This window comes from Lagopus muta, chromosome 1 (assembly GCF_023343835.1).
Source record: "Lagopus muta isolate bLagMut1 chromosome 1, bLagMut1 primary, whole genome shotgun sequence".
Taxonomy (NCBI): Eukaryota; Metazoa; Chordata; class Aves; order Galliformes; family Phasianidae; genus Lagopus; species Lagopus muta.
This window is the reverse complement of record NC_064433.1, coordinates 129,448,267-129,475,872: the sequence shown is the minus strand read 5'-3', so window position 1 is coordinate 129,475,872 and position 27,606 is coordinate 129,448,267. Positions and strand designations below refer to the sequence as shown.

Sequence of the window (27,606 nt, the reverse complement as noted above, 5' to 3'; positions counted from 1 at the left end):
AAAAGACACCAGTCCAAATAAAACAAGCATATTCAGTACAGGATGTGCGTGCAAGACTGAACTTAATGGTTATTTAACAAAAAAGTTTGGTATCACTTTTTCTTTTTTAAAAACCATAGCTTAACAAGTTTTAAATGGAACCTGAATTAGAAAGGGCTATTTACTAAATTATTTATTAGCAGAAAACAAAGACTCTACCTCAAGTTCTTGTTTGTCAAATATTGCTTTCACAGGTGATGGTTGTGTAGCTGCTGTTAAAAGTTGTTGCAAAAGAATCATGGGAGGCTGAGGTCCTTCAGGAGACATATCTCCTATGTCAGGAGAGGCAACTGCTCCATCCTCTTGAAACGAAAATAATATTTTAAACAATAAGCATGTAGTATAAAACAACCAGGGGACTTATTTGGGGGCCTATCAATAGATAAAACATATTGTTACTTCTACAACAGTTCCCCATAGGAAAGATACATTTAAGATTAAATGTGTACCACAACTTCCATACAAAAAGCAAATGAGACATTTGTGAATGCTAAACACTAGGTTTACAAAAATTCACTAGCACATGCCTTATAGAAACTGCTCATTAGATGGTGAAAGTGCACAAGTAATTTAAGAGTAATTTAAGACCTTTTTACAATAACTTTATTATATAGAAGTCCACAATGAACTGCTTTGTGAAGAACTACCCATTTCCTTCTCAAACTGATCCAATAACCATAGTATCTTCCTCCTAGACTGAGTCATTTCCCTCTCTATTACACCTAGTGTGAAACAATCCCAATCAGTATTTACTGTTCCTTCAAAAGAATACACCATTTTGAATCAACTGCTTCACAATTCTACAATTCTCCAACTTTCATATTTGATATTATTTTCTTCTTAGCATAAATATTCATGTTTCCTAGATCTTTGCTGTGGATATCACAGAAAAGTATTCTCACTCATTTAATTCTAATAAGAGGATGATAAAATATTTGGAACAATAATAGAGCTTCATGCACTTAATATTGTTGCAGGTTTTTTCTCCTTCCTAGAAAAATGATGGTAGAAGTAACACTCCATCCCCAGAGGAAAAAAAAAAAAAAGCTATTCTTGCTGATTTAAAATTTGATGATTGAAAATAAAATCAGAAATACATAATTAAATTCAACATATATTCATTAGTTCATTAGAGATAGTACATGCTTATCATTATTACATTGTTTTACATTACATTAAAACTTCAGTTCCTTGAAGTCCTCCTGAGATTCTGCTAGACATATTATACCTTGGTTCTTGTTGCACTGGAAACCACAAAACATCTGAAAACCAAGGAATGGCTATAGTAGATCTCATACTTTAAGCTTTGTAATTATAGAAGATCTACAAATCCTGCTAACTCAAATGTTTCAGTTTCAAAAAACTTGACTCATTTATTCTTCAAAAGATAAGCTGAAAATTTAAAGTGCTTTTGTGACAGAGACACTTGATTCCTGCATTCCTGAATTCTTAAGCAGGCTTATGAATACAACATACAACATGAAGGCCACAATGTAATCTCTCCCTACACTGGACAGCTCACTAATAACAGAACACCAGGTGGGTGCTCACAGTCATGATCACAATCCAAGAATACAGTTCAATATCAGAGAAAGCTTAATTTGAGCTGTCCTTGCTGAAGCAGAAGGCTGTGCAGCAGTGATCTCTCTGTGATGAAAGGGATGCCTCTGAACATTTTCTTAATCTTCAGAAATAATCTTTACAACTATGTTTGTTTATGAGTTAAACTTCGATTTATATTAGGACTTAGAAATTTAAGTGGTAAACTGATCACTGTAACTCTTATAATCATAATGGATTAATGGTATCAATCCATTTACAGTAATAAATCAAATTGCTGTCATATCACTTAGAACCACACAGATGTTGCTTCTTCTGCAGCAGCTTTTAATAAACAAAGTTAAAGCACTCCTGAATTTTAACCTTCAATTTTTGATCTTTAGAAGGCAAACCTAATTTCTAAGCTCTAACTGCAATTAGCCAGGGTCATAGTAATATGTTCTAACTTCTAAACAGTGACACACTCAAGTTGCATTTCAGAATACCTCCAGGATTTAATGCACTCTCCTGAACAGCTGGCTGAGATAAGATCTGCCTTAATGTATCCTGGTGAGACAGCAGAGCTCGGCCTGCTTTCAGAATGTACAGCTTTAATTGCTGGCATCTCAGCAGATCCAAATCCACTTGACCTACGAGAAACATTAAGCAGTCACTAGCACTATAAATATTTTCTATTACAGAATTCAGGTGGTATTCATACAACCTCAAGGCAAAGAAATCAGTTCACATCTTAACTCTTTGTGAAAGCTTATGAAATGCTATCGAATATATGTTAGTTTGAACCTAAATAACAAGTCTGTATATATTCTATGACTTGTGACAAAAATACCACTTTTTTTTTTCCACACCTCAGACAACCATGCAGCTAATATATGATACTCATATATATGAGTAGTTGTCATATACATACAACAGTATTTATAAGAATTCAACAGAACAAGCCCAGCCCTAAGCCACATTTACATTTTCTCAAAGTAAAAACAGTATCCCACTCATGATGAAGGACAACTCTTCCCCAGCTATATTGTCTCCTAAGTACATATTATCTAACGTTGATTAGGAAACAAGGTAAAGTTCCAGAAAATCCTTTTTCTTATGTACACTAGCTGTTTCCAGTATTTTCCCCAGAGAATATCTAGCCCTTTAAAACAACAACAACAAAAATAACTGTACCTGAAAGACCTTGATGGGGAGACTTCATTCTGTGTTTTTCTATTTTACTTCCAGCCAGATTTACTAGTTGAGCCCAAATGGATAGCATGGGTTCAGTGAAAGGCAAGTTGTTTACATTAAAAGCCACAACTGGAAGCTGGGCAGAGGAAGAACCAGACAAAAACAAAAAACGAATAAGTATTTTACAAAGTCATTCACAAGTTCAAATTTTTGTTGACTAAGGAAAAGGAAGAAGTAACATCTGTACTATTGCTCTTCCCCAGGAAGAACTGGAGAAGATTTATATTCCTTACCAAACTCCTAAGCTTGTATTGGAAACACAGCTAAAGCAAGGAAGAACTGCAGTCCCTGAAGTTTACTATACACTTACTTTGGTTGTGCATTCACTAAATCCATACTAACCAATTTGAGATTAAGATTCAAGTGAAAACACCTAAGAGATTCGACACTAGTTAGCAAATGAAGAAAACAAACAAGCTTTTCTCACACAAGATCCGTGTATCAAATTGTCGGGATTTGAGATTTTACCTCAAGTCAAGGACTTGAATCCCTTCTCCTCACCTCCCCAAAAAATGATCTTAGTTTAGCATTCAGAGCACTGTAAGTCTTGAATGTCAAAGTATTTACTCAACCAAGAACTAGTATTTTCTCTGCATCATAACAGCGCCTTATTTCCCTAATTTCACAAAAACACACCCTTCCCTGTATTGAAGCCCAAAGAAAACAAACGTACTGGTTTTAGTTGATTCAGAGGGCACACTCTACATGTTCGCATGTCGTAGAACTGCACAGTGATTTTCCCTTTGGGAGTGATGCGCGTCACCGTGCCTTCTCCAAATTCATCATGAACCACCTGACCGCCCAGCCTCAAGCGACTGTCTATGCCACCAATCACAGCTAGCACTGCCATTAGGCCTCCCACCTCTGGATTCTCAGTGTCAGGAAAGTAGTCATCCAAAACGGCCTACCAAAGAACAGTAAAATTAACTGTAGGGAGAAAACATACTTTCATCTGCTTTAAAATAAAAGATAATTATACGTACTTCAATTTAAAAATTACAACACAAACACATACGTTTATAAATATAAAAAATGGTTTCAAAATTAAGCTTAATATTGTTTACATTTATATTGTTTACATTTAATATTTATCATTTCAAAATAAACATTGCTATAAAAATGAGCTTATTTTAAAACGTGGAAACTACCCCTTCTGACTGTTTTCCTGCAAAGATGTGGGTGATGGAGGTTAGCTGAGAGTTGATGTACTTGTTTATGAGTCCATTCCACTGGCTTAGCGAATGGAGTGTCCTCAGCAGTGCCACTATCTCTTCTGCTAAAGTACTACTATGAGTTGCAGTTAGAGATGCTTGGGGTCTGGCTTTTCTCCTTCTCAGAGTAGATTCTGAAAAGAAAAAGTAATCAGACAACAGTTATCAGTTTAAAGCACACATTTTCCATACGTAAAAATAAGCCACTGGAGAAAAACTCCTCTACCTCTGAGCAGTGGGATATCTGAAGAACAAGTACTAAGCAGGCTGCCTAAAAAACCAAACAGTTTTTCCACAAGAAATTTCATGTCTCTTGACCTTTCATTTTTATCCCAGGACGGAAGTACTGCTTTCAATAAATGCACAGCAAGAATCTAAAATGAGAACAAAATTAGCATTATTCCAGTCAGTTATCAAGTATCATGGAAATTCTCAAACATTAAGTGTCAAAGAAGAATATTTATCAAGTTAACCTCCCTCTGTAGTATCTTCCATCACACTCATTTCTTTCTGGCTATAGCAAATCAGTAGCTCTCTGATTCCTGTTTGGCTTGCTAAGGAATATGCTAAGATATGTTTTATTGTCACATTTTAAGTGAATCCAACGCCTCTGCAATATTTAGTGTACAAAAACACGCAGTAGGAAAAACTTAAGTGACATAACACTAAAATACATAGGCACATTTCACATCTTGTTGGTTTTGTTTTCATTCTGTTTTCATCTCTAAAGACAAACCAAAGTAATTTTGAAATGCACACGTTACCTGTCTTTGTAGTGAAGCAGCAGTGAAAGATTCATGCCCCTCAACAATTTTCATTAGCAATGTTATCCACTGAGATGTACTTAGAGTGCTGCACATCTGAGGCATGAGTGCTATACTTCGAATGAAACCCAATGTGCACCAGCTCCTGTGTTGCTCTTTATAAACCAATTTATTTGGCAAGGAAGCTAAAAATAGATAGACATACGTAACAGTTAACTTTTCCGTCAGCTACGTAATTCTGTATATACTACTGGGCTGGAGTTCAGCTTCAGTTTCTTGTGTGGATTTTATTTGACAAATTATAACACAGAACATATAAAACCATTCTTATAACTATTAACTTAAGTTCTAGAGCCTGTAACTAGCTTCCTTAATCACAGAATCATAGAACAGCTCAGGTTGGAAAAAAACTCAAAGTTCATCAAGTCCAACCACAACCTCACCATACTACCCTGACTCCAACAACCCTCCACTAAATCACGTCCCTGAGCACCACATCCAAACGGATTTTAAACACATCCAGGGATGGTGACTCCCCCACCTTCCTGGGGAGCCAATTCCAGTGCTTCACAACCCTTTCTGTACAGAAGTGTTTCCTGATATCCAACCTAAACTTACCCTGGTGCAACTTGAGGCCATTTCCTCTCGTCCTGTCACCAGTGAGAAGAGACCAACTTTGCCCTCACTGTAAGCACCTTTCAGATATTGGAAGAGAGTAATAAAGTCTCCCTTCAGCCTCTTTTTCCCCAGACTAAACAGGCAGTTCCTTCACTGTCTCCTCGTAGGCATATTCTCCCTTCACAAGCCTTGTTGCCATTCTTTGGACCTGCTTTAGCACCTCAATGTCCTTTCTGTACTGAGGTTCCCAAAACTGAACACAGTACTCAAGGTGGGGAAAATATGCCTTCAAAAACAATTAATATGCCTTTAAATATGCCTTTAAAATAGTTCTCATCATTAACTACTCAAAAAGAGGAAACAATTAAACAGCATTACACTTGAAATTACAGAACTAGGAAACATACACGGTTTATCCAGTCACAATAATCTCCCAAAAACAGAGATAGTGCTAAGAAACTCATTATCTCAGCAAACTGCATACAGCCTAATCTCAGCATCTCACACATTTCTCCCGCTACTCCTGCTTATGTTCTAAGAAAACTTATTTGTCATGTCTACCAACAATTAAACATCCAAAACCACATTTTTTAGCCTTAAAAGATTAAGAGCTAGCACCAGAGGAAGTTTATTGGGCAATAAACAAAACAGAAACATTGCTGAATCAGACTATGACTAAATAATATACCTGATTTATCTATTGTACCACTTTCCACAAGCATACGGAGTAGACCACACAAAGTCCTAGTAGCATCACTTTGCATGACTTCAGCATGGACACCAGCAGAGAGACACAATGTCTGCAAGAGGTTCACAGTACTTGTCAACATCATGGATGTAGGGTGAAGATTCCTTTCAACTTGTTCACCTTCTGAAGGAAGACAAAAAAGGCAAAAGAATACAACAGTATTAAGTTATGCTATTCCCCAAAATGCTCTGAAAAAATGAGATACGAGAAACTCAGAACAAATATTTTCCAATTATTTCCAATTACAAGGGCAAATTATAAACCAGATATTTTGTGCAAATAATTCAAACATTTGCTCCAGCAATAAACTACTTTGAAGAAATTCAGAACGTGATGGGAAGAACAGGCAAGAAATCTGAATAGACTATATAGTTAGGCTGGGTAAAAACCACACTTCAGAATGGCATAAATAAACGTTTCAACATATACCTCTCCTAATAACAGTAACAAACTATTTCTAGTGGATAATCTTGTTTTCTTCGGCCCCACAAATATGCAACAAACACGACACTAACCTTTTCCATCCTCTTTTGTCATGGTAAAGATATTTTATGAAAGATTCTGGTCAGAAATCAACACCTATTAAATTATTCTTGTTACATGCAACATTTTCTCCCGTAAGAGCAGCTTTTTTCACATTTTAAAATGTCAGTTTTTGAATTCAACTGAAACTGTGCCTCCAGACTTATTTATTTAAAACAAAAAACAAAAACAAACAAACAAAAAAACTTAGTTTGGTTGTTTTTCAGTGGCTTTTGGGTTGTTTTTTTTTGGGTTTGTTTTTCCTTACCAGAATCATCCTCAGTGTCTGAATCCTCTGTGGTGGGCTGAGCTGCTGGTGGTGGCTCAGCTAGTTTGAGATCATACTTTCCCTCCTTTCCCATTCTGTAGGAATTTGTACTTCCAGTGTCCCATTGCACTCTAATCCAGCCATCTTCACCCAATTCTCCAATTACACGACCCAAACCTGGAGGGGGCCCATCCTGACAGAATAGAACACTTCAGGTTATAAATTTACAATAGTATTTCATAATCAAAGTTCTATTGCACTTTTTTGCTGCTAACAGTAAACATTCAACAACATTTCAAAAATTGGTGTATAGTAGTAAAACATTTCAGAATCCCCAAGGAAATTATCCAGTGAACTGCAGCAATATTCATCATTTGATCTATTTTACAGTGTACAACGTAAGTGCCACACACTTAGCTCAAACTGGATGTTATGTAGTAAGCATGTGGTCCTATTTCATTTCAAATCATGACTCAGAACTTTCTCACTTGAAAAAAAAAAAAAATCATCTCCAAAAATGAAATTAAACAAATAACCTATTTTGTGTTAAGGCTCCAAAATTTTGGAATGTAAAAACATTAGGACATAAAATTTAAAAACATATGGACTTTATATTTTAACACACCCAAATCTGTATGAAAGAGGCTGTACCTGATCACCCCATTTCCAGTCTACCCCTCTCACCACTCTGGTACCAATTTTCATCATGGCTGCCAGCTCTGGTCCAGAGACAGGGAGCTGAACTGGTGTAGTTTCCTTTCTTGATTCTTCTAGGACTGTGGCAGAAGCTCCATGAGAAGATGCAATCATATCTTCTTCAATATTGTCAGAACTAGGTCCTGAAAAAAATAAAAATATAAAAATAAAAAATCCAAATTTTTATAATGACATTTGTCACAGTTCAATTGTGCCACAAATAAGGTTTGTGATATGAAAGTAGTAATAACTTTTAGAAATAAAGGGATATAATGATTTTGAATGCAAGGGGCTCTAAATACTTAATTCTGATGAACTGTTAACATTATTAGGCAGTAGGTAAATGGTTGTCTGACAGAAACTTTTTGGAAAGAACTTCATATGAAAAATCCAGATAAGTACAGAAACAACTATTTCCTACTGTCTAAGAAAACCAGTTAAAGAAGCACCTGAGTCACGTCAAAAAACACCATAAGCCAACTGATCTCAGAAAGGAAGCTTAAATATTCAGACTGAGAATAGGTAGAACAGATGAAACTGAGTGTATGCAGTTTTAAATGTTTCCATAAAAACTACACTCTCGCTCCCAAATTCTAGTTAATTTCCACTTACATACCTATTTTTTGTAGCAGAGATAAAGGTGAATAGCTTTGAGTACTATCTTTACATGTTTATCTACCCAATCTACATGATTCACTACTTAAACATGATTACTTCCAAACACCAAGAAACCAGAATCTGTCATACCTATCAGCCGCAGCGTCGTTTGTGTCAGTGCCAGCATACCAGAGTTAAGAAGAAGACTCAAGGTATTAGCACCATGCTGCAGTGTCAACATGTTGAGCATGACCAGCAGGAAACGTGCTTGTGGGATAGTTCCAAGACTTGGTCCTGCTGGATTCTCATTAGTAATTGTTTGCAGAGGAACAGGTTGCACACCTAATACACAAATAATAAAGCCAGTTGACATTTGGAAGCTAGAGTAAAACAGATAAATTTGTTTGATTGGTGGCTTAAAGTATGTCTTGATTCCACACTTGGCTTTAAGAACTTGCAAGCTGAACTGCCATGGAACTTTTTTTCAACAATTAAGATTTTAATGGTAAAATATCACTAATGATTAATCAATAACCTGTTGCTAGAAAACAAGCAACATTCTCATAAATACGGAAAAGCGAGTTGGGGTTCGGTGAAGGACAGACAACACGCAAACCAGAAGTCATAATATTTCTCAGCAGAAAGCAAGGGAATTAATTTTAAAATTCTAAATTACTGAGAACTTCAGAAAATGTAATTATGTTAATTTAAAACAGTTTTATCCACAGTCAACAGCAACAACAAAAAGAGATTCACCTAGCTCTTTAAATTTTGCAGAGGCGTCCAGCAAGATGTTCCGGACATTCTGAACAGCCCATGCATACAGTTTTCCAAAAGTTACTTCTAGGAGCATTCTGTTAAAAGGTGGTATCAGATCAACGTCCTTCAAGCAGTCCGTAAGAGGTTCCCTTTACATAAGAAAAACAACAGAAGTTCAGTATTCCTCTCCCTCACTGAATTGTGAAAGCAAAATTAAGAAAAAAAAAAGAAAAAAAAAAGAGTTTTACCCTATATTGGCTCCTTCTGGAATAAGCCTCTGCCATCCACAGAACATAGCATATTGTACAGATGGAAGCAAAAAATTCTTTGCTGCCAATTTGAGAATAGTATCTATTCCCTCTAGACGAACTTCTGCTCTTTCCAGCTGCAAAAGGGAAAAAGAAAAAAATATTGTACTTCTATAAATTGCTGATACATTAAAGCCCATTTTCATCCACTTTACCTGTTTTAATAAACATTTTCTCATTTTTTCTACATCTACTGGCTCTTCTTTAAGCGCAAATTCAACAATTGTGTTAAGGAGTGCAGACTGTGGATACAAGCCCTGGACGTTTTGTTTCAGCCATTTGTACTTGTGGACACCTGTAACTGTACTCAAAAGTGGCTGCCACTTATCCTGTAAAATATGAAGGTAACACGTTAAACAAATTTTAAATTACTGTAAACAAGTTATTTCACATTAAATCATGTCTAAACTTAAGATACTAGGAGGATAAAAAGAAATTTTTCAGAGCCAGTAAAAAAAACCTAAAATTATTACTAACTCATTATCTATTTACTTTAAAAAGGCTACATAAAATTTCAAATTCATTACTATTTGAGGAAAAAAGAGAAAACAACTCATCACTGCTTTTATCATAGCATCGCCAAAGTTGGAAAAGACCTCTAAGACGATCTAGTCCAACCACCCACCTACCTCCACTATCACCCACTCAACCATGCCAAGTAGTACCTCTACCCTTTTCTCAAACACCTCCAGGGATGGTGACTCCACCACATCCCTGAGCAATACTGACATGAAGCTTTATTTGAACACTTCTGAACATATTCGATTCACATATTCTAAACATCTTCAGTACCCAAGCTTATTGTTAACAATTATTCCAAGTTTTACTCAAACAACACACCATACTTAGTTATATATACCAAACATCATTATCGAAATATTAAATGTCAATTTATAGCAATCACCACTTCAGCTAATTTTTTTTTTTTTTAATCTTGCTATTCTCATTTATAACATTGATCTAAAATCTGATATCCTACCTTGGGTGATTTGATTGGCATGGGCCTTTTATCAATAGGTACAGGACTGTGAGGAACAACACAGGATTCTTCTAAGTCACTCTCTTCGTTTCCAATTTTGGATTCTTCCACATCAGCAGATTCTGATTTTTTTGGCACTAACAATAAAAAAATTACTCCTTTTTGCAATCTGACAGTATTTGCAGTATCACATTTTCAGGTTTACATGATCAACTGAGAACGCAGAATGTATAAGATCTGCCTGTGATAAACTGAAGCAGTACTCTAGGTGAATCCTAGTTCTAACTACTGCGAAATGAGATCTGAAAATAACTGCAGTAAACTTATATCTATAAAGACCAATTTGAAAGCACTTCAGTGTTTTTTCTTCACATTGACTTCCAGCTGTACAGTTCTCCAACCACACTGCTTTAATACAACACGAGCATTAAATAAGATACCACTTCTAGTTGAACTGTACTAAAACCAATTCAGAACTGATAGTGATGGACCACTTTTAACATGCTGGAATGCAAGAAGCATGCCTCACTTAAACTTTCTCTCCCCTGCCTGATTTTCCTCTAAGAACTGACATGTAACCATTGATTCTGACAATATAAAAACACAGCAGAAAGCAAATCTCAAAAAGTACAGCAAACTTTGAAAGGAGCTTCATTTTTACCTTTTCAAAGAAAATACAGTATTAACATTGACTTACCTCTTTTTTTCCTCTTTTCTCTAATTATTTTCTGAACTACTCTCCGCCACCTGGGCAAAGAACTCAGAAGTTTAAACTTAGACATTATGGAGAGATCATTGCACACTGCAGGACGTAGCTCATTGAATAAGAATCTTAAACGTTCAATGACAGGAGCACAAACTTCCTTGTAAGAACGCCCTTGTTCTTGATGGGTCTGTAAAGAAATCATTGGAAGATTCAATTACTTTTTAATATACAATTTTTGAAAAGTGTAAGTTACTTTAAATAAAACCACTTAATGAAAAATAACCTAAACTTCAGTAGGTGAGTGGCTTACCTTAATCAGTGAGCATTTTGCTTGGTAGACAACACGACACACATCCACTACAGATTTTGGTAAGGTTTTGTGTTTCACCTGGTCAACTCCAAGAGTACCAGGATGAACAAGAGACAATGCCACATGACCTTAACGGAAAACACAATTTTTGAATATGCATTTCCAAAACCATGAATAATAGAATTTAAACTCGTCCAAACTGTTGTCTGGAACAACTTTGACACAAGTCTACGTACCCAAATCTTCATGTTTCAAAAGGCAACACAGTAACAAACGTCCTACTTCCTCCACAGGATGCTCAGGAGGGAAAGTGATTGGTGTTGTTAAGTGACACTGTTTACAGTATCTCTCTATTTGACATAAGAAGTCCTACAAAAACACACAAAAGACACTGTTTAACTTTGGTTTTAAGCATAACAAAAGGGTCCAAAATACAGCAGCCAGCACTTAAATTTAACTTCTACAGCCTGAACTAACACATGAAAGTCACAGATATCACAATTTGCACAGTAACTAAGCTATACATACACTTAACATCCAAAATGCATTCACATACTAATAGAAACACATCTTAGTTCAAAAAGAGATGAGCGTTATCTGTTGATAATACTAAAGCCTGACATCCCAAGTAATGTATTACTTTTTTCCCCATAAGAATACATTTATGATTTTTAGTTCTTCCACTCCAAAAAAGTCAGAAGAAAAAAAGTGGTGCTGCTAGAATATTGAGCGGACTAAAGCAAATCTTACTCATTACTTGTACTTGATCATTCCTTTCACAGAAGAGTAATTCTGAAGTGACAACAACTACTGTCTGCTATTACTTTCAGAGAATTTTCATCAACAAGAATGCTTCATGACACTGCTGTCAGCCTTTAGCACCACTTTATAATCAAGAGCTTACCTTCACAGTGTGATCCTGAATATTATTATCTGCAATAGCTTGGAGAAAGGGTTGTGAATGGTCGCTCAGAGTTAATCGATGTGAATATAGTTTTGATTTGTTTGGGGTTGTGTTCCCAGGTGAACTGCAGTGGTCTTCATCCTTTTCCTCATTGTAACTGTAATGAATCTGACTAGTCTGCAAGCCTCCAGAAAATATAGATGACTTCAACCATTCTAAAATTTAAAAAAATGCAAATGTAAATCCTAAGGAAAGCTTAACTATCAAGACTCAACAAATCCTGGAAATGAAAGCACACAGCTCAGTACAGAAGGTTTAGCACACCTTCTATTTGCTGAAGCTTTTTCAGACTAAAATAGGATTCTATAACTAGGAAACAATGAAGTAGCAAAGCTGCCATCACCTGTTTAGAGATAATATGGCCTTAACTATTTTTCTGTGATTAATATAAAAGTATACATCCTAGCTACTAAAATTAAGGTATTCAACATGATATAATCCAACAGCAGATGCTTCAGGCAGTCTATACTGAGTGAGCTTTACTGCAGAGATAGCAGTTACATAGCTTTCTCTCTCAACATTCTGTCTTTTGCATATTACTAAACGTTTTATGCTTAACTGTTCAAAATTATCATGTAATTCTTATCTAAATCTTGCTAAATGCTTGGACCTTGATGAGCATAGCAGTAATTAATGCTAAGAATAAAGAACTTCAATTTTGCTATTCTCTGAAGAACTCAAGACAATCTGTTCATTTGGCTTTTTTTTTTTTTTTTTGCATGCTTTGACAAATCAATATCAAGTTTTGCTTACTTGCACATTCAACTTCCAGAGGAGAAAGTGGTGTACTCATTGCTAAGTAAGACGCGTGCAGTCCAAGGAGAAGACCCAAATTTCTTTCTGTGTCTATTAAAGGTGATGATAAAGTACTGAGATCTGGTGTTGAAATCACTTCCTGGTCAGGCTGGTTAAAAGAAGGATGAGTTGAAAGCTAGTACGGAGTTCCAACAAGGATACTGAAAGCAAAGTAATACTTTACTTTAGGAACTGTGCATCTATTATAACATTTTTACCTCCATATACTGGCCAACACAGAAGGCGTGCATTGATTCTCGTGTGTCCTCAAACTGCAAGGCAGCTTCCAAAGCAACAACTGGGTCCTCACCTGCAAATTGAGCTAATAAGAGAATGAAGCAGTGAGTATAGTATAGCCTGTTTACGTCATCTAGCTTTGAAACAGAAGTTATTTGTGCCTTGAATTCAGATGCTGATTCTCACCAAGGATACTATTGCCAGTTAAAGACTGAGTTTGAAAGTCCTTTATGTCATATACTTTCCCATCAATCACAGTCCAAAATCCTCCATCTTTGTTGTGGTTCTCCAGATCAGCTTTACGTATAAGTGTTACCTCCTCATTATTTCTGCAACTCTGGCCAGTAAAAAATGAACCTATGAGTATATAAAACAGAACAGAGAATTTATCTACAGAAAAGCTTTACTGGAGATCTTTTCAATAGTCATTTAATCCTAAACTCTTCTATTCAAAGGTTGCCTGTCTTTTGACGTGCTCAGAAGTCAAAATAACTATTAACATACTCCTGTATGTGTAGTTTGCGATTAAATGGTGCCTATGCTCTATTTTATGCAGTAATAATCAATGTCACACTGAGATAGATCAGGCATTGCACAGCTACACAACTGTTTTTTTGTTTGGAGGCAGAGCAGTACAACCACTGCTCTGGCAAACCGCTGCTCTATTTGATTTTCCTGAGAATTATTTCAGTTTAGTACATGCTTGCCTGCAAGACGTTGTATTTAAGTCTAAATCCACATTTTTTAAACACAAAAATGAAACGGGAGGTTGTAAGTTACACAAAATGCTAAATGCTGTGATCTACTTTTCTGAAAAGCTGCATTTAACCTGCTTAACTCTATGCCTAAAACATATGTTAAGAGTTTACTGGCAGGAATACTGCTTAATTAATTCGTTAATGGAAATCTGTGCCGTAAAGCAAAATTCCCTTCCCAAGAGATGTTTGGGAATAGAAACCAATTTACATAGCTACTTAATGAAAACAGAAATCAATAGTCCAGATAGTATTTGTACATACCCATTATTCCTGGCCATGCTAAATCCTCATTGTCATCTCTTTCCTTCCCAGGGGCTAAATGGTTAAATCTGTCTAGATGTTCTAGCAAACCAGCCAACAGAGGGATTGCACCAGCTTCCTGCATTAATCCAGCATTTTTGCTGAGGAGTAGCACTATAGATACTACCAATTCTGGAAGAAGGATGCCTAAAGCATGGAAAACACAGCCAGTATTCAGATATATTTGAAGACTTGGATTTGTAGCATCATGAAAGTAAATCACCAGGCAACACACTCTACTTTCTATTATGTTTTAATTTTATTTTTAGTTTTCTATGTTTTAGTACAACAGTCTTTTCTCACCCCCCCCACCTTTAAATTTGTTCTCTCTTACCAATCTAAATATTAATTAGACTCCTTTTTTATTTTTATTTATTTTTAACACATTTAACACATTCAAGAACATTTACAATATAATGTTATTAACTTATCAGAGGGAAGGGGGAACAGCTAATAGCAACCTACCTGTTAAATCTCCATCCACAACATAAGATACTTCTGCAAAATGCCTATGACTAGTAGAAGCAATGCTGGTTGCCACAGGAAGTATATCACTGATGTGTGTGCACAAAAGAGCAGTGTATTTCTTCAATAAAGAGCCAACACCTAATTGGTCAGGACCTGTATAAAAAGCAGGAAAAGCACAGGAAACCATCACAGTTGTGTTTAAGAAAGACTTCAAAAATTGTCACACTTCTGAAATGGCAATCCCTCTTTGAAGGTAACTTACTGTATGTATTAGGGACCTGCCCAACACAATCTCCTGGATAAAGTTTACTAACAAGCAGACGCTGAAAACGGAGCAACAGGTCCAGAGAAGCAGATCTCTCTTTGCTAAAATGTTCATGGTCCATGCAGGAAGAAATGCGACGAGCAACATCTTTCAGTTTGGCTATCGTCTGTGATGCGATGTTCCTGGTTGGTACACAAGTGTTGTAAAATACTTAAGAGTTGATAGCAAAGATAGGCCCTAGAAATCTAGGTTAAGCTTTCACAGGAATTTCTCACCAACATACAAGAAACTTACACAATTATTTTTTTTTTTGTAGGATGGTGCCCCTTTGTTTGCACTAAAGTACCCAAAAACTCAAGGTTTTTTTTGTGAATGGATTTAAAAAACATCTGCTCTGACATAATCTAGTTCAGAAGAGTCTCAGTACTGATTAAATTACATGGCTACCATCACACTTAATGAAGAAGTACTCTACTATATGTTAAATACTCACATCTTAAAGGTCACACATTTAACAATTCTTTCTCACTGTCAAGAATTTAGAAATCTGATTTCTTCCTCATCTAAAGCCCCAGATGGATTCCTTAATTCAAAATGTTCGGTTCTAAATACATCCATGCAGATCTTCCTACTCTTTTAAGAGCAAAGTGGCCTTTGTAAAAATTGGGTAATTAATTGTAGTACTGTACTTCTCTCCTACATAGAATGGCACAGGTACATACAAGCTAGGAGGATGTTCAATACCTTGAATTCTGCGGAGATAAAATTCTAGCAGATGACTGCATTTGTTTGCGCACCAGTCATCCTTAAATTGCCTACCTTATAAAATGTCTCTCTAAACAGATCTTCTGTTCAAAAATAAAATAAATTTGAAGAAATTACCTTAGTAACTGCTGAATTAACTGAACTAATGGTAAACTTTGCTTTCCTGCAGATTCATAGATTCCAGTATTAATAAGGTCTTTGTCCAGTGGAGTTCTACTCCTATGAAGCGTAGACGCATTTGCTTCTTGCTCATCAATTTCTTTTTCTTTTTGTGCCTCTTTTTTTGCTTCTATATCCTAAAAATGTAAAACAAGTTGAAGCAAAAAAAAAAAAAGCAACTGTATTACAAAACATTTCACTAAAGTAAGTACTCATGAAAATAAGATAAAATTACTTCCACCCTATGCCAGAAATGAAACAATTCCTACCAGACAAACATGTACATTGTTTTCCACATGGATGATGCAGGATGGGGCTTTTTGTTTGTTTGTTTTGAACAATCGTAACAAAAAGAAAAAGCAGAGGAGGAAACAAGGCTAGACAAATTCAGAATTCTGCTTACACCAAACCAAGTTAACAATTTATTTCTATTCCGTGAATGTTTTGACATGACAGCACCTGCTGCACAGTTTAAAAATGAAGGCATGTTTACTCTCTATTTATAAACGTAACAAATCCAGTCCACTGCAGAACCTGGATTAGATCTGCTACTGAAATACAGACATACAGAACTCTGTGGAGACTAATTTATCCAAGTTTCAATGAATCAAAATTACCCTGTGCAGTGTTGTATGCTACCACCTACATCACTTTCAGCTTATATCTAGAGCTAATCCAAGCACCTCTGATTTACACTATAATGTACACATGTCCTAGTAGACGTGGTTAAGAATTAAAAGGTCTTGCATGTCTTTAAATATTAAATAAAAAAAAAACACACAAAAACACTAATGCTAGTACTAATTACTAAAACTAATGCATAAAGCAAAACTTAATGCACACATTTCATCTGTACCAAAACCCCCCTCATTTACCAACAGTGGAGAGGAACAGAAAAAGGAAATACGTCAGGATATATTAGCCTACTTTCATATCCATACATAAATACAGCAATTTACAGCAGTCTGTAAAAAGGACTTGGTGAAATTATGCCTCTTTCACAAATCTTTATGAAAATACTTGTTACAGTTGCTAAAATCATCACTGTAGGCAACAATAAGAAACACTCTTCTAAAAAGGAGAACATGATTCATACCTTCACACAAACACTGGCTCACATTTCAAGTTTCAGGTCAAGAGAGGATAATTCCACTCGATATATCTTCTTACTCTATTTATACATAACTGTCAAGCTGTTGAAGCATACCTGAATTTCTGCAGTAATGGCAGCATTTAGCGCAGACTCTAAGCCTCCATCAGCCATCAAGCTGCCCACCAAGAGGTCGATCATAAATCTACGGCCTGGACTTACATTCATTTCATTCCCTGAAACTAAGAACAGAAAAAACTATTAATGACCAAGAAAGGAGAGCACCAAAGAGCTTTTCATCTTAAGACCAACCTGCACTGGGTAAGAGCGCCGAGAGAGCCCGAGCTCGCTCTTCTGCTGTTGGCAGTAACACAGACCATCCACTCTGCAGCACTGCTTGAGCGGCGGATTGCACAGTGTTAAGAACACCAGCGTTGCTTGCAAGTGTTACCACTGTCTGTTTAAGGCTATTGAGCAGTATACCGCCCAAACCCAAGCCAAGACATTCTGGATCCACCTGGTGACTAATGGCAGCATGGAGCTAAAAAAAAACAACAAAGAAAGAGAAACAAGAAAGAAAAATAAGGGCAAATTTTAACAACAAAGAGACACGGAATTGAAAAAACAAGTCAGTCCTGGAGCAAGTGAGTAAGCTCACTGACCTAGATATAATACATCTCATATGCAAATCTGTGAAAATTAATGGGGAAATGCTAGCTTGCATAAACTTGTACTAAATTTGAATGAGTACCCAGAGACTACGAACTATACCCCTAGAATTCTGAACCCTAATAACCTGAAGAGTAATGTAAGCATCTTCTCCATTACTACATTACACTAGAAAAAGTAGCACATCTTCAGCAAGTACAGGTGTCTTCTAAAGAGGACACAAACTTGTGGAAATGCTATTTAAAAATATTAGAAATGCTCAAAATCCCAAAGAGCATAAAAAGCCTAAGCCATCTATATTTTATATTTATAGTTTGTATTTAATAAGATCCAGACGCTGTGAAAAGAAGAAAAGCTTTCTGGGGAAATGGAGGTGATAGAGATATTTCTCATCTGTAAAGAAAAGTAAGACACAGTTAAAACAACCATCAGCTGCAAAGTTTCAGAGAATAGAAAGTGATATTGTATTCATTTCATTTTCTAATCAATAAAAACATTTTAAAGCACATTAAATCTGCTATATTTGTCCATCAAATTTCCTGTAATATTTATTGCACTGAATGCTCAATATATAAGAAACTGAAGGTACCTGAAGCCTTAGAAGGTTTAATGTCGCCACAGCCATACATTCCTTTTCCTGAGGAGGAGGCCAGTCAGAAGAGCCATCCATTCCCTCCGTCACTTGTCTCAGTAAAAGATCTAACTGCTCAAACGTCATGGGGCAAACATCCACCACAAAAGGAACCCGCAAGCCTATTGACCATTCCGAACACGATGACCAAGCAAAACTCTACAAATTGAAAAGAAATGCAAAATTCAACTGCTATTTCTCAAAAATAAGAACAAAACAGATAATAGTTTCACACTCCTGCTTTTGAACAGTAACAGTAAGAAGAAATTACATTAGCACGTCTGATGAAGAGAAACCTTTGCTTGCATCTCTACATAAACACAAAACCTTACTAATCCCATTATTATCACATTTTCCAAAGTGCTGCTATGGCAATCCAAATATCTCACTATCTTTGCTGGAGTAAGCATTCAGCTACGCAGGTTTTCAACTGCTGTATTGGGATGGAGTGGAAGAATATCAGTATTTCTCAGAATATCCAGAGGGGAAGCTAGTCATCTATTTTTGGCAAAGCAATTGCATATGGTTTGTTTTTTACCAAGCTTTCATCTGTTCAGAATAAAAAATAAGAGAAGTCATGCAAGCACTGAAAGAGAGATTGGGATTAGCATACAAAACTAATCCCAGAGAAAGACAAAGACAAATCACAACTAACAAATCAAAAAAAAAAAAACTTACCTGAGCAGGCCCACAAGCGATTCCAACAATGTGCTTTGTGTCTAATCCTGGGAGGGCTGCAGGCTCCGGTTTAGTGATCCGTAAAGTGTCAAAGTGTTGACACTGATCATTGCTCCCCCAGCTATGCACTTCGCTATCTTCAGTCAGTGCTAAACAATGCGTAGATCCAGCTGCCACATCTATCACTTTTTTTCCTGAAAAATAAGTCAAATATTGAAAACATAACTTAGATTACAATCATTAACAGAAAAATATCAGAGGTAAGGCGAATTGTGCTAATTACAGCTGTACTTCCATGTCAGCATATTATAGATGCTAGTAGTAGCATACTGGAAAAGTACAGCAAAAGAAAAATCAAGGAAATACTTCAAGTTTCTTAAGAAATGACCAAAGTGTGAAAGTCCACAAGTTCAAAACAAACTGCTTCTATTTTGTACCCCTTCTACTAGGATACTACTAGGAAAGGTTTTTTAGAAGATCTACCCATCTATACACTGAGACTGTGAAGTTGAATTGTACTCATCAGTTTCAATTAGACCACACACTGAATATGAACAAGTTTTAGGAAAGATAGTGCAATTAAAGAGGTTTCTTTTCACATCCTCTCCTACAGAACTACAGGTTTCTATCAGATTCAAGAAATAACTCTCCCTGGAACAAACCAGTGAAAAATACTTGCGTAACAATACAAAAAATACACCTTATACAAGAATTTTTCTGTGAATCTAATAAAAGAAAAGGACAAGTACAACATAAAGACAAGGAGCATTTAAAATTGTCCTAATACAGTGGCTGTGAGCCTGTTGAAATGAAAGGTATGAAAGGCAGAAAAGACTACCTTTTTCAATGCCACCAGCACAAAGTATGACAGCAGAGTATATGGTACTGTCATTCTTATCGTTTAGATCATTAATGTCCAGTTAAAGGTTCCATCAACGACAAAATACTTTCCACCTCTGATAATTACCTTTCAAGCCTTCCAGTAGTTTGGGATATCGAACATGTTCTTCTGTTCCATGCCCAAGTCTCTGATTGTCACCTTTTCCCCAGGTGTAAACCTGGCCATCTTTGGTTAAAGCAATAGAAAACTGACTTCCACAGCGTACTTTGACAATGTCCAGGTCTTGGAGCTTTTCTATCAACTTGGGAGTCTTGCAGCCATCACTGCCTCCTCTTCCTAGTTTTCCATAATCACCATCACCCCAAGACCACACCTGGCCTTTAAAACAAGAGAAAGAAAATCAGAAATATTGCACTGCTTTTTCATTTTAAAGAATTATCTGCTCTGACAAACAAGTTCTTCAAAACTGAGATTCTCTAATTAGCACAATTTTCAAATTATACTTTAGGAGTAGTTCATGAAAATAAGAAGGATGAGAAAGATCTGAACAGTGCCTCCTGATCTGAGAAGTTCTCATGTTGACAAAAGTAGGCAAAAAAGGGTAACTCACTTAAAGTTCATCAATATGCAAAAAGACCTTCTGAAAAGCATATGCAGTAGACAATCTGTTGCAAATCACATCACTACAGTTAATAAGAACTTGCAAAATATTTTTTTCCACAGTGAAGGGTCAAATTGTCTGCAAAAGCTCTTAATTTTCAGTTCTTGTCATTCAATCAATTTCACAAAATGAAATGAAAAGTGCCATTGTCTATTATTATCATCTTTTGAAATGCACTACTGAATCCAAGCCTTGATTAGGAAATTTCTGAAAAGAAAGCTTTGTTTTACACTCCAGATTGTATTCATTCCTTATATAAGTTAGTCTGTAAGATACTGTAAGATAAGCAATGGAGGCATGCAAGAAGGGCATCAGTTTAAAAAAAAAAAAAAAAAAAAAAATTGGGTTTTCACTTCCTGGATGAGCAAATCTCAGCTTTTAAATTGAGACATATCACCACATGCAGTTATATTTTAGTAGAACAATTAGCTTTCGAGAGTTATTTCCCTTCTAAAGAATGATTTGGGTGCATAACCTCACATAGTGAAATTCAGATTCTGAATCTGTCTCAAACTCGGCATATAGTTCTGAGATGCTGGGAAGTTCCATTCCAATAGAGTCTCCCTTTGGCCCTTCCCATGGGTTAATGTAGGCAACACAATCAAAAAAATCTTGCTGTTGTGACAACATGAGTTAGTTAATTAGACAATGCATAAAATGTAGATGTATATATACTAATATTTTGTTTGTCTATTATATACTTACATAGCTATCTGGAAAGTATACAAAACAAATTTAAACAAAAATTTTCACATTCTAAATGAATATATTGAATATATACATGTTCATATAAATTTGCACAGAATATATGTAAAAATAGATAAATGTACATATATGTATCTCCCCAAAAAGAATTTCAGCTTTAAATTTTTAAAGAATTTAAGCCACTATAAATAAACACACTATCTGCTTAGAATGAAATAAAGCATATTTAGAATAAAAGAAAAAGTTAAGCTTAAGTGTTTCATTTTGCTACTAACCATTTTCAGTAACTGCAAGAGTCTGAGCATCTCCGCTTCCACACGATACATCAATAACTTTGAGACCTTTCAGCCCTGTGACCAGCATTGGGATGGTCTGGTCTTCACTGGAACCTTCAAAACAAAACAGCTCTCTGATTAATAAAACCAATATGGCTTGATGAGCTCTTTTGTTTGCTTCTGTTTGGTTGGTTTTGAATGCTTTGCTGCTTGAGGGGATAAGGAAATGGGGGGAAGAGGGGGAGTTATTTGTTTTTAGATTTGAGTATCATGACTGAGCTCCAATATGGTTTCTTAGGTCTCCAATACAGATTTAACTTACAAGATAGCTTTTGCTTCACAAGGAAGGGAACAGACAACACAATGCAGATTTTTCTTCCCCATCCAGAATTCAGAGCTTTAGCAGTTTTGATACAATCCTTCTCATAATGTAAGAAACCATTCAGGCTTCTCAAATCAGTCATAGGTAGGTTGCATAAAAGAACGTTTGAAAGAAGCACTAACAATTACTTGACAAACAACTGATTTTAACATACCATGACCAAGCCTGCCATAGTTTCCTCGTCCCCATGTATACAGCTCTCCTTCAGCAGTAATGGCTGCACTGTAAGTGCTTCCACAGGCTATATGAACAACATGTTTCCCAGCTTGCTTTCCAGACAAAGCAGATATCAATTTTGGTTCCTCCAGAGGGCTGTTGAAAGAGAAGGAAACATATTTCACAAACAGTAATCTGATGAGTAGATAAAGGTGGGCCATATTTATTAGAAAATAACTGATGCAATTCTACTTACAAATCCTAGCAGCAGTCTAAGGTACCAAAATAGAGTTATAAGCCAAAAATAAAGTTCAGATTGTTTAACAGCATACAAACCACTTAAGGGATGTCCAACAACTAAGATTTGTATTTCCAATTACATTGCTGAAGCGTTACTCAAAAATAATTTAGCCTAATATAAAAATTACTACCTTTAAATGCTATTTCTGAAGAAATAATTTTATGACAGTTCTAATCCTAGTGTAGTAATTCAATACTTTACAGGACATTCATTTCTGAAGGAGGATACAACCACTAAAATATATCTTGCACTCTTACAGAATACTCCTTTACAAAGACAGCTCCTGCACAAGAGGAGGACATCAATATTATTGTTCAATGTGGGGGGGACAGAAGAGGAATGATGTAACATGACTGCATTTGTAAAGATGATCGTACAATGACACCTGAATCAATGTTCCCAGAGAAAAATGCACTGTAGATTTATAAAACCATGAATAAAAGGCCTCATAATAGTATATTCACTACTACACCCTCTACCTACAAGCACTTCAGAAAGTAGCACAAACACAGAACTAAGAATATTAGAATTAGAAAATATGCAGAAAGAATTGGTTTAATACCATATCTGCAAGTGAAATGCTTAACATAAATCTGAAATATTTAGTAAACTACCAAACCAAATTATTTAAAAAATTGGACTAACAGTTATATTTTACCTTGTTTTGTTTAGTATAGTAACAAAGACTTTGAGGCCATGAATCTCAATCTTCTTACCTAATGGGACTGTCTGAAGAATGTAAATAAGGTGTTACATGTTTTGTCATTATGGCAAGCAATTCTTGATAAACAAATTGCAATCATGACAAAACATGTAACGCCTTATGTACATAGGAACAGTCAGTTACTATGCCAGAACTAATTTGCTTGCTGAAATGGTCACAACCATACAACTGGAAGAGCATCTGAAATATGGTTATTAACAATGCAATCTCTTACTTGCCTAATTTGCCAGATAATGACTGAAAAAGTACACACATCCTTTAATAAATCGTGATCAGAGAGAATCACACCTTTCACTCATGGACTCATTGTAGAGTGCTGTATTTCAACAATACTTCTTATGGGCATTTGCATACACAACCAAACAGTTTATAGTGTGAATTCAAACCACTGGCAAAAAAAAAATTGTTTATTTATTACGTACACTGTGTCACCATGGCCTAGTCTTCCACCATCTCCACAACCCCAAGAGAAAACTTCACCATTTGCTGACAAAGCAAGATAGTGATGCCCATCAGAATGTGCTGCAATCTTCACAATATTTCTAGAAGCTAGACTCTGCACCAGCTGTGGTCCCTGTGACACAAACAAAAGTAATTAGCTTATAACAATTTCTTATGTATTCCAGGAAATATTTTTCTTAAGCTTTTATCAAACATGTCAAATCCAACAAATCAATGTAAGCTTAAGGAAAAAAAGCGCCAAACTACTATTTAAATCTGATAAAAATTATAGTCTGAAGTTATTTTGTTCCAATACGTACAAAGTCATAACCTTATAAATGAAATTCTGTTTATCTTAGAGGCAATCTTAGCGATAAATATTTTTGTTTGAGAAACTGCAGTTTGAGAATGGTGTTATACTACCGAGCTAAAATACATTTAATATCTGCCAATTTCTACGCTGTTTCCAAGGCCAGCGTATCAGTGAAAGCAATTATCACTGTACCCTAATCCTCTAGCTTGACAGAAACTATGGAAATTAGATACATTTAATTAAACCAACAGAAGAGATAGAAGCCACTGCTTCTGAAAATTCAAAAACAGAAATAAAAGCTCACAAAAATCAGCACGCATTCACCTACTCTTCCAAGATACTTAAACAGCAGACCTATGGTATGCCATAATGCCTAAGAGAACACGTTCTTGAAAAAGGTCAGATAAAACTCACCAGTGTATCGCTGTTGTATGCTTGTGTATAAACTCGCCCATTCCTAGATAATATCAGAAAACGTTTCTCTGCGCAGGCAATCTGCACAACACCAAGACTGGCAAGTCCTTCACACTGAATTGGACCACTCACATTAGCATAGTATTTCCAACCTATTAAACCCCAAGCAATGACCTCCTGCAAAGAACCCTAGAAAATAAGAAATTCTGTAAGCATTCATTTTGAAACATGCAATTTATTTAAAAAGCATGTAGAAGATTATTATTGTTTGCTGTCAGTAGTCAATGAAGCATAGCTATTAACAGGGTATCAGAAATAAAGATTTGCATGCATTTTGTCCAGTTTAACCTGTAACAGAACATGCTATAAGTATCTGAATCAAGCATACAGAGATTTTCAACATGGGAAGCTAAACATTAACTAGGGTTTGAGGTAGCTGAATTTGTTGGTTTTTACTGTTGGTTTTGTCAAACACCCAACATATTCCCTCTGGTCTTGGGAATTTTCTCTGATAAACAATGGGAACAGCTGAAAACACAGCTGAATTAGCCTTGGAGTTGTGATAAGAAAGAATGCTTCCCAAACCGCAGAATTACATTCTTAGGCTGACTCAGAGAGTTCTGAATGCCATTAAAGATATCGAAACAAATTTAGGCAACTCAAAGTTACTTTGTGAAAATAAAGAAGGAAAATTAGGCAATCTTTAGAGTTGCTAACTTTGAAACTGAAAACTAGTTATAATTTTAGGAAATACATTAACTTTGATGCTGCGTAAGTTACCTTATGAGATGTAGGAGAGCTACACTGTGGAGGCATACATGGAGTGGCAAGACGATCCAAGTGGGCCATGATCACAACAGCTGTTTGTCTCAGATCAATTGCTAGTTCATTGTCCTGTGGTAAAGTCAGATACCTAAGAAAACTTTCATTTGGACTCAGAGGATAGGTCAGCAGCTGAAAAAGAAAAAAGAGCAGTCGGAAGAATATTTTAGTATTTCCATGCTGCTACACATACAGATAAAGAACATAGTTGAGTATTTGCACAAGATTCAACTCTGCACGTGCTCTTTCTTGAAGGGAAATCTCAAATGCACATGTTGAGAGAATATAGTGATAACTGAAAAATATAGTGATTAACTGAATAAAACAGGAAGTTGATAAAATGCAGTAAGTAGTTTTATTACACTCACAATCTCAGTAATATTTGCTGAAAGTTGTAGTAGAATTAACTATATAAAAACAATTCAAATATGCAGAAAAGATAACAGGCCATGTCTGTAATTACTTATTACAAAAGCATTAGCTCTGGAACACAATGTTTACCCATAATTATACTATGGAGTTCCTTTACCTATCTCCAAAAACACAGAAGTACAAAGAAAACCAAACACTAGTGAATGCATACATACATACATGTGCACACACACACGTCACTTGGAAAATACTACTGTTAAAGCCCAAATTTTGTTTGGATAGTTTTGTTTGAAGTTAATTTAGCCAGCCAATAAAATTTATCCCTTATGCATAAACCAAAGATAAGTACCTGAATCTCTTCCTCAGAATTGGGCACATCTTTATTACACACTATACTCTGAAATCTTTGTAACAAAGGTAGAAGGGGTGCACTTGTTCCCTGTGCAGATCGCTCATTGTCAGTTTCCCTTGTTCCATTATCCCAAAGCTGAAGCAACAACATAACTGCAGACAACATTTGGCTGAAAGAGAAAGTAAGTTTACATCTTTCATTAGTAAACATTTCTCAGGAAACCATTTTAGGTTAAGATAAGTTACTTTTTAGATTTTTAATTTTATAATATAAGCAGCCACATCTTTCCATTTGAAAGAGGGATCAAAATATCAAAAATGCATTTTGCAATCTAGCTAACTTTACTGCATTGCAGAAAATGTTTGTGTGCTTTGAGTCATAATTACATAAAACCAAAGAAAACTGAAGACAGGCATTGCTCAAGGCATTCCATTAACAACGATGGCTAAAAAAAATCAGTGCTCATGCTACTCACCTTAGCGTGCCCCTCTGCACCGCCAGTTCTAGCAATATAGCAAGTGCCAAGTGCTGGTCTTGCAATGGAATGTTCCCTGGTCCTTTTGTACTGGGAGCTCCATGCACATCTCTGTTTAAAAATCAAACGACTTACATTAGCTAAGAACGAACCAGAAACAATAGATATTTCTTAAACAATACCACACATCAAAAACCACTAAACTTACAGAATAATTTAAAATTGTTAATGAAAATGTACGTGGAAAGTGTTAGCTTTTCTTCTTAAGGAAACTTTTTGGACTGACACTAGAATTTAAATCGCCCCAGGCTTCACTGTCTATTCTTCAGCTCTCTTAAATATACTAAGAACATGAAAAACACATTTTCACAGGTGAAACACAAATATTCCTTATAATATTTACTATAGAGATGTATTTGCAGTATTCAAAAGAAAATTTTTTGTAACAACTGTAAAAGAGCACATTTAAGAGTCATCTTATAATAGGTAAACGTAGGAGAGTGCTTCAAGTCTAAAGGGAGTATCTTTATTTCCCCCTCTATGCATAGAAGTCTGCATTATATTACTACACTGGAAAGGCACAATTAAGTGTACACAAATAACGTATCACCAAAAGCTTCCTTTTTATGGATACAACCTACATTAATGATATAATATTTTTAGGGAGGATCTATGCAGAATGATTCAGAATACTCAAGTTTAAATTTTTCTTAAAAAGTTATAAGAATTAAATCATGTTTAAAGAGCATCATTTCAACAATTTACGTACCATTTACTTGCTTGGTGTAAAATTAGAAAACTTATCTTTTTACTTTTTCATAAAATATTCTTCTTACACCATCATTTGGTAGGAGATGCAAGTTTGCCGTTAAACAGATACTTCAGCAATACTCAAAAAAATAAACTTACCCAGTCACAACAGACCTTAGGAATTTAGTAGCTCTTTCCACCACTTCCAACCATACAGAAGATACTGTCCCTTCATCAAAAAGGGATGCCTCTGGAAGAGCTCGTAGTGCATCAAGTGATTCCTGTAACAGTTCACTGCACAGGTCTGCATCTTCACCTAAGGATCATAGGAGTACTAGCTATAAAAACTTTTAATACAGAATTTTGTCGGGGGTTTTCTTGGTCTCAAGTTACAAGTTACTTAATAATATGTATATACCAGCTCTCAACTTTCACACAAACATTTTGACTGCAAGACCTCTGAAAAACAACCTGCTTCACAAAAAATGCATTCAGAAAGGTGACAAGTCTTAAAACAGCCTGTCC

General features: G+C 35.7%; 1 protein-coding gene across 4 annotated transcripts in view; it reads right to left on the bottom strand.

The window, feature by feature from the left end:
• Positions 1–27,606, bottom strand: part of HERC2 (HECT and RLD domain containing E3 ubiquitin protein ligase 2) — a 103,115-nt gene that overhangs the window by 47,556 nt on the left and 27,953 nt on the right. For 3 of the 4 annotated variants that reach the window (XM_048963836.1, XM_048963865.1, XM_048963845.1), the window contains exons 7-45: positions 27,241–27,397; positions 26,332–26,442; positions 25,854–26,025; positions 25,091–25,264; positions 24,311–24,499; positions 23,565–23,716; positions 22,116–22,273; positions 21,580–21,693; positions 20,065–20,316; positions 19,098–19,291; positions 18,378–18,578; positions 17,432–17,660; positions 17,237–17,361; positions 15,988–16,166; positions 15,103–15,287; positions 14,838–14,993; positions 14,334–14,519; positions 13,501–13,671; positions 13,296–13,399; positions 13,036–13,186; positions 12,223–12,437; positions 11,555–11,687; positions 11,319–11,446; positions 11,000–11,195; positions 10,303–10,439; positions 9,479–9,652; positions 9,264–9,400; positions 9,013–9,164; positions 8,407–8,598; positions 7,615–7,802; positions 6,964–7,156; positions 6,114–6,296; positions 4,808–4,992; positions 4,270–4,417; positions 3,981–4,177; positions 3,506–3,736; positions 2,773–2,908; positions 2,085–2,228; positions 199–341 (exon numbers count right to left, since the gene is read on the bottom strand). In XM_048963836.1, coding sequence (XP_048819793.1) covers positions 199–341; positions 2,085–2,228; positions 2,773–2,908; positions 3,506–3,736; positions 3,981–4,177; positions 4,270–4,417; positions 4,808–4,992; positions 6,114–6,296; positions 6,964–7,156; positions 7,615–7,802; positions 8,407–8,598; positions 9,013–9,164; positions 9,264–9,400; positions 9,479–9,652; positions 10,303–10,439; positions 11,000–11,195; positions 11,319–11,446; positions 11,555–11,687; positions 12,223–12,437; positions 13,036–13,186; positions 13,296–13,399; positions 13,501–13,671; positions 14,334–14,519; positions 14,838–14,993; positions 15,103–15,287; positions 15,988–16,166; positions 17,237–17,361; positions 17,432–17,660; positions 18,378–18,578; positions 19,098–19,291; positions 20,065–20,316; positions 21,580–21,693; positions 22,116–22,273; positions 23,565–23,716; positions 24,311–24,499; positions 25,091–25,264; positions 25,854–26,025; positions 26,332–26,442; positions 27,241–27,397 — 6,572 coding nt within the window. The remainder of the gene's footprint in view (positions 1–198; positions 342–2,084; positions 2,229–2,772; positions 2,909–3,505; positions 3,737–3,980; positions 4,178–4,269; positions 4,418–4,807; positions 4,993–6,113; positions 6,297–6,963; positions 7,157–7,614; positions 7,803–8,406; positions 8,599–9,012; positions 9,165–9,263; positions 9,401–9,478; positions 9,653–10,302; positions 10,440–10,999; positions 11,196–11,318; positions 11,447–11,554; positions 11,688–12,222; positions 12,438–13,035; positions 13,187–13,295; positions 13,400–13,500; positions 13,672–14,333; positions 14,520–14,837; positions 14,994–15,102; positions 15,288–15,987; positions 16,167–17,236; positions 17,362–17,431; positions 17,661–18,377; positions 18,579–19,097; positions 19,292–20,064; positions 20,317–21,579; positions 21,694–22,115; positions 22,274–23,564; positions 23,717–24,310; positions 24,500–25,090; positions 25,265–25,853; positions 26,026–26,331; positions 26,443–27,240; positions 27,398–27,606) is intronic. The other variant, XM_048963855.1, reaches the window with a different exon arrangement.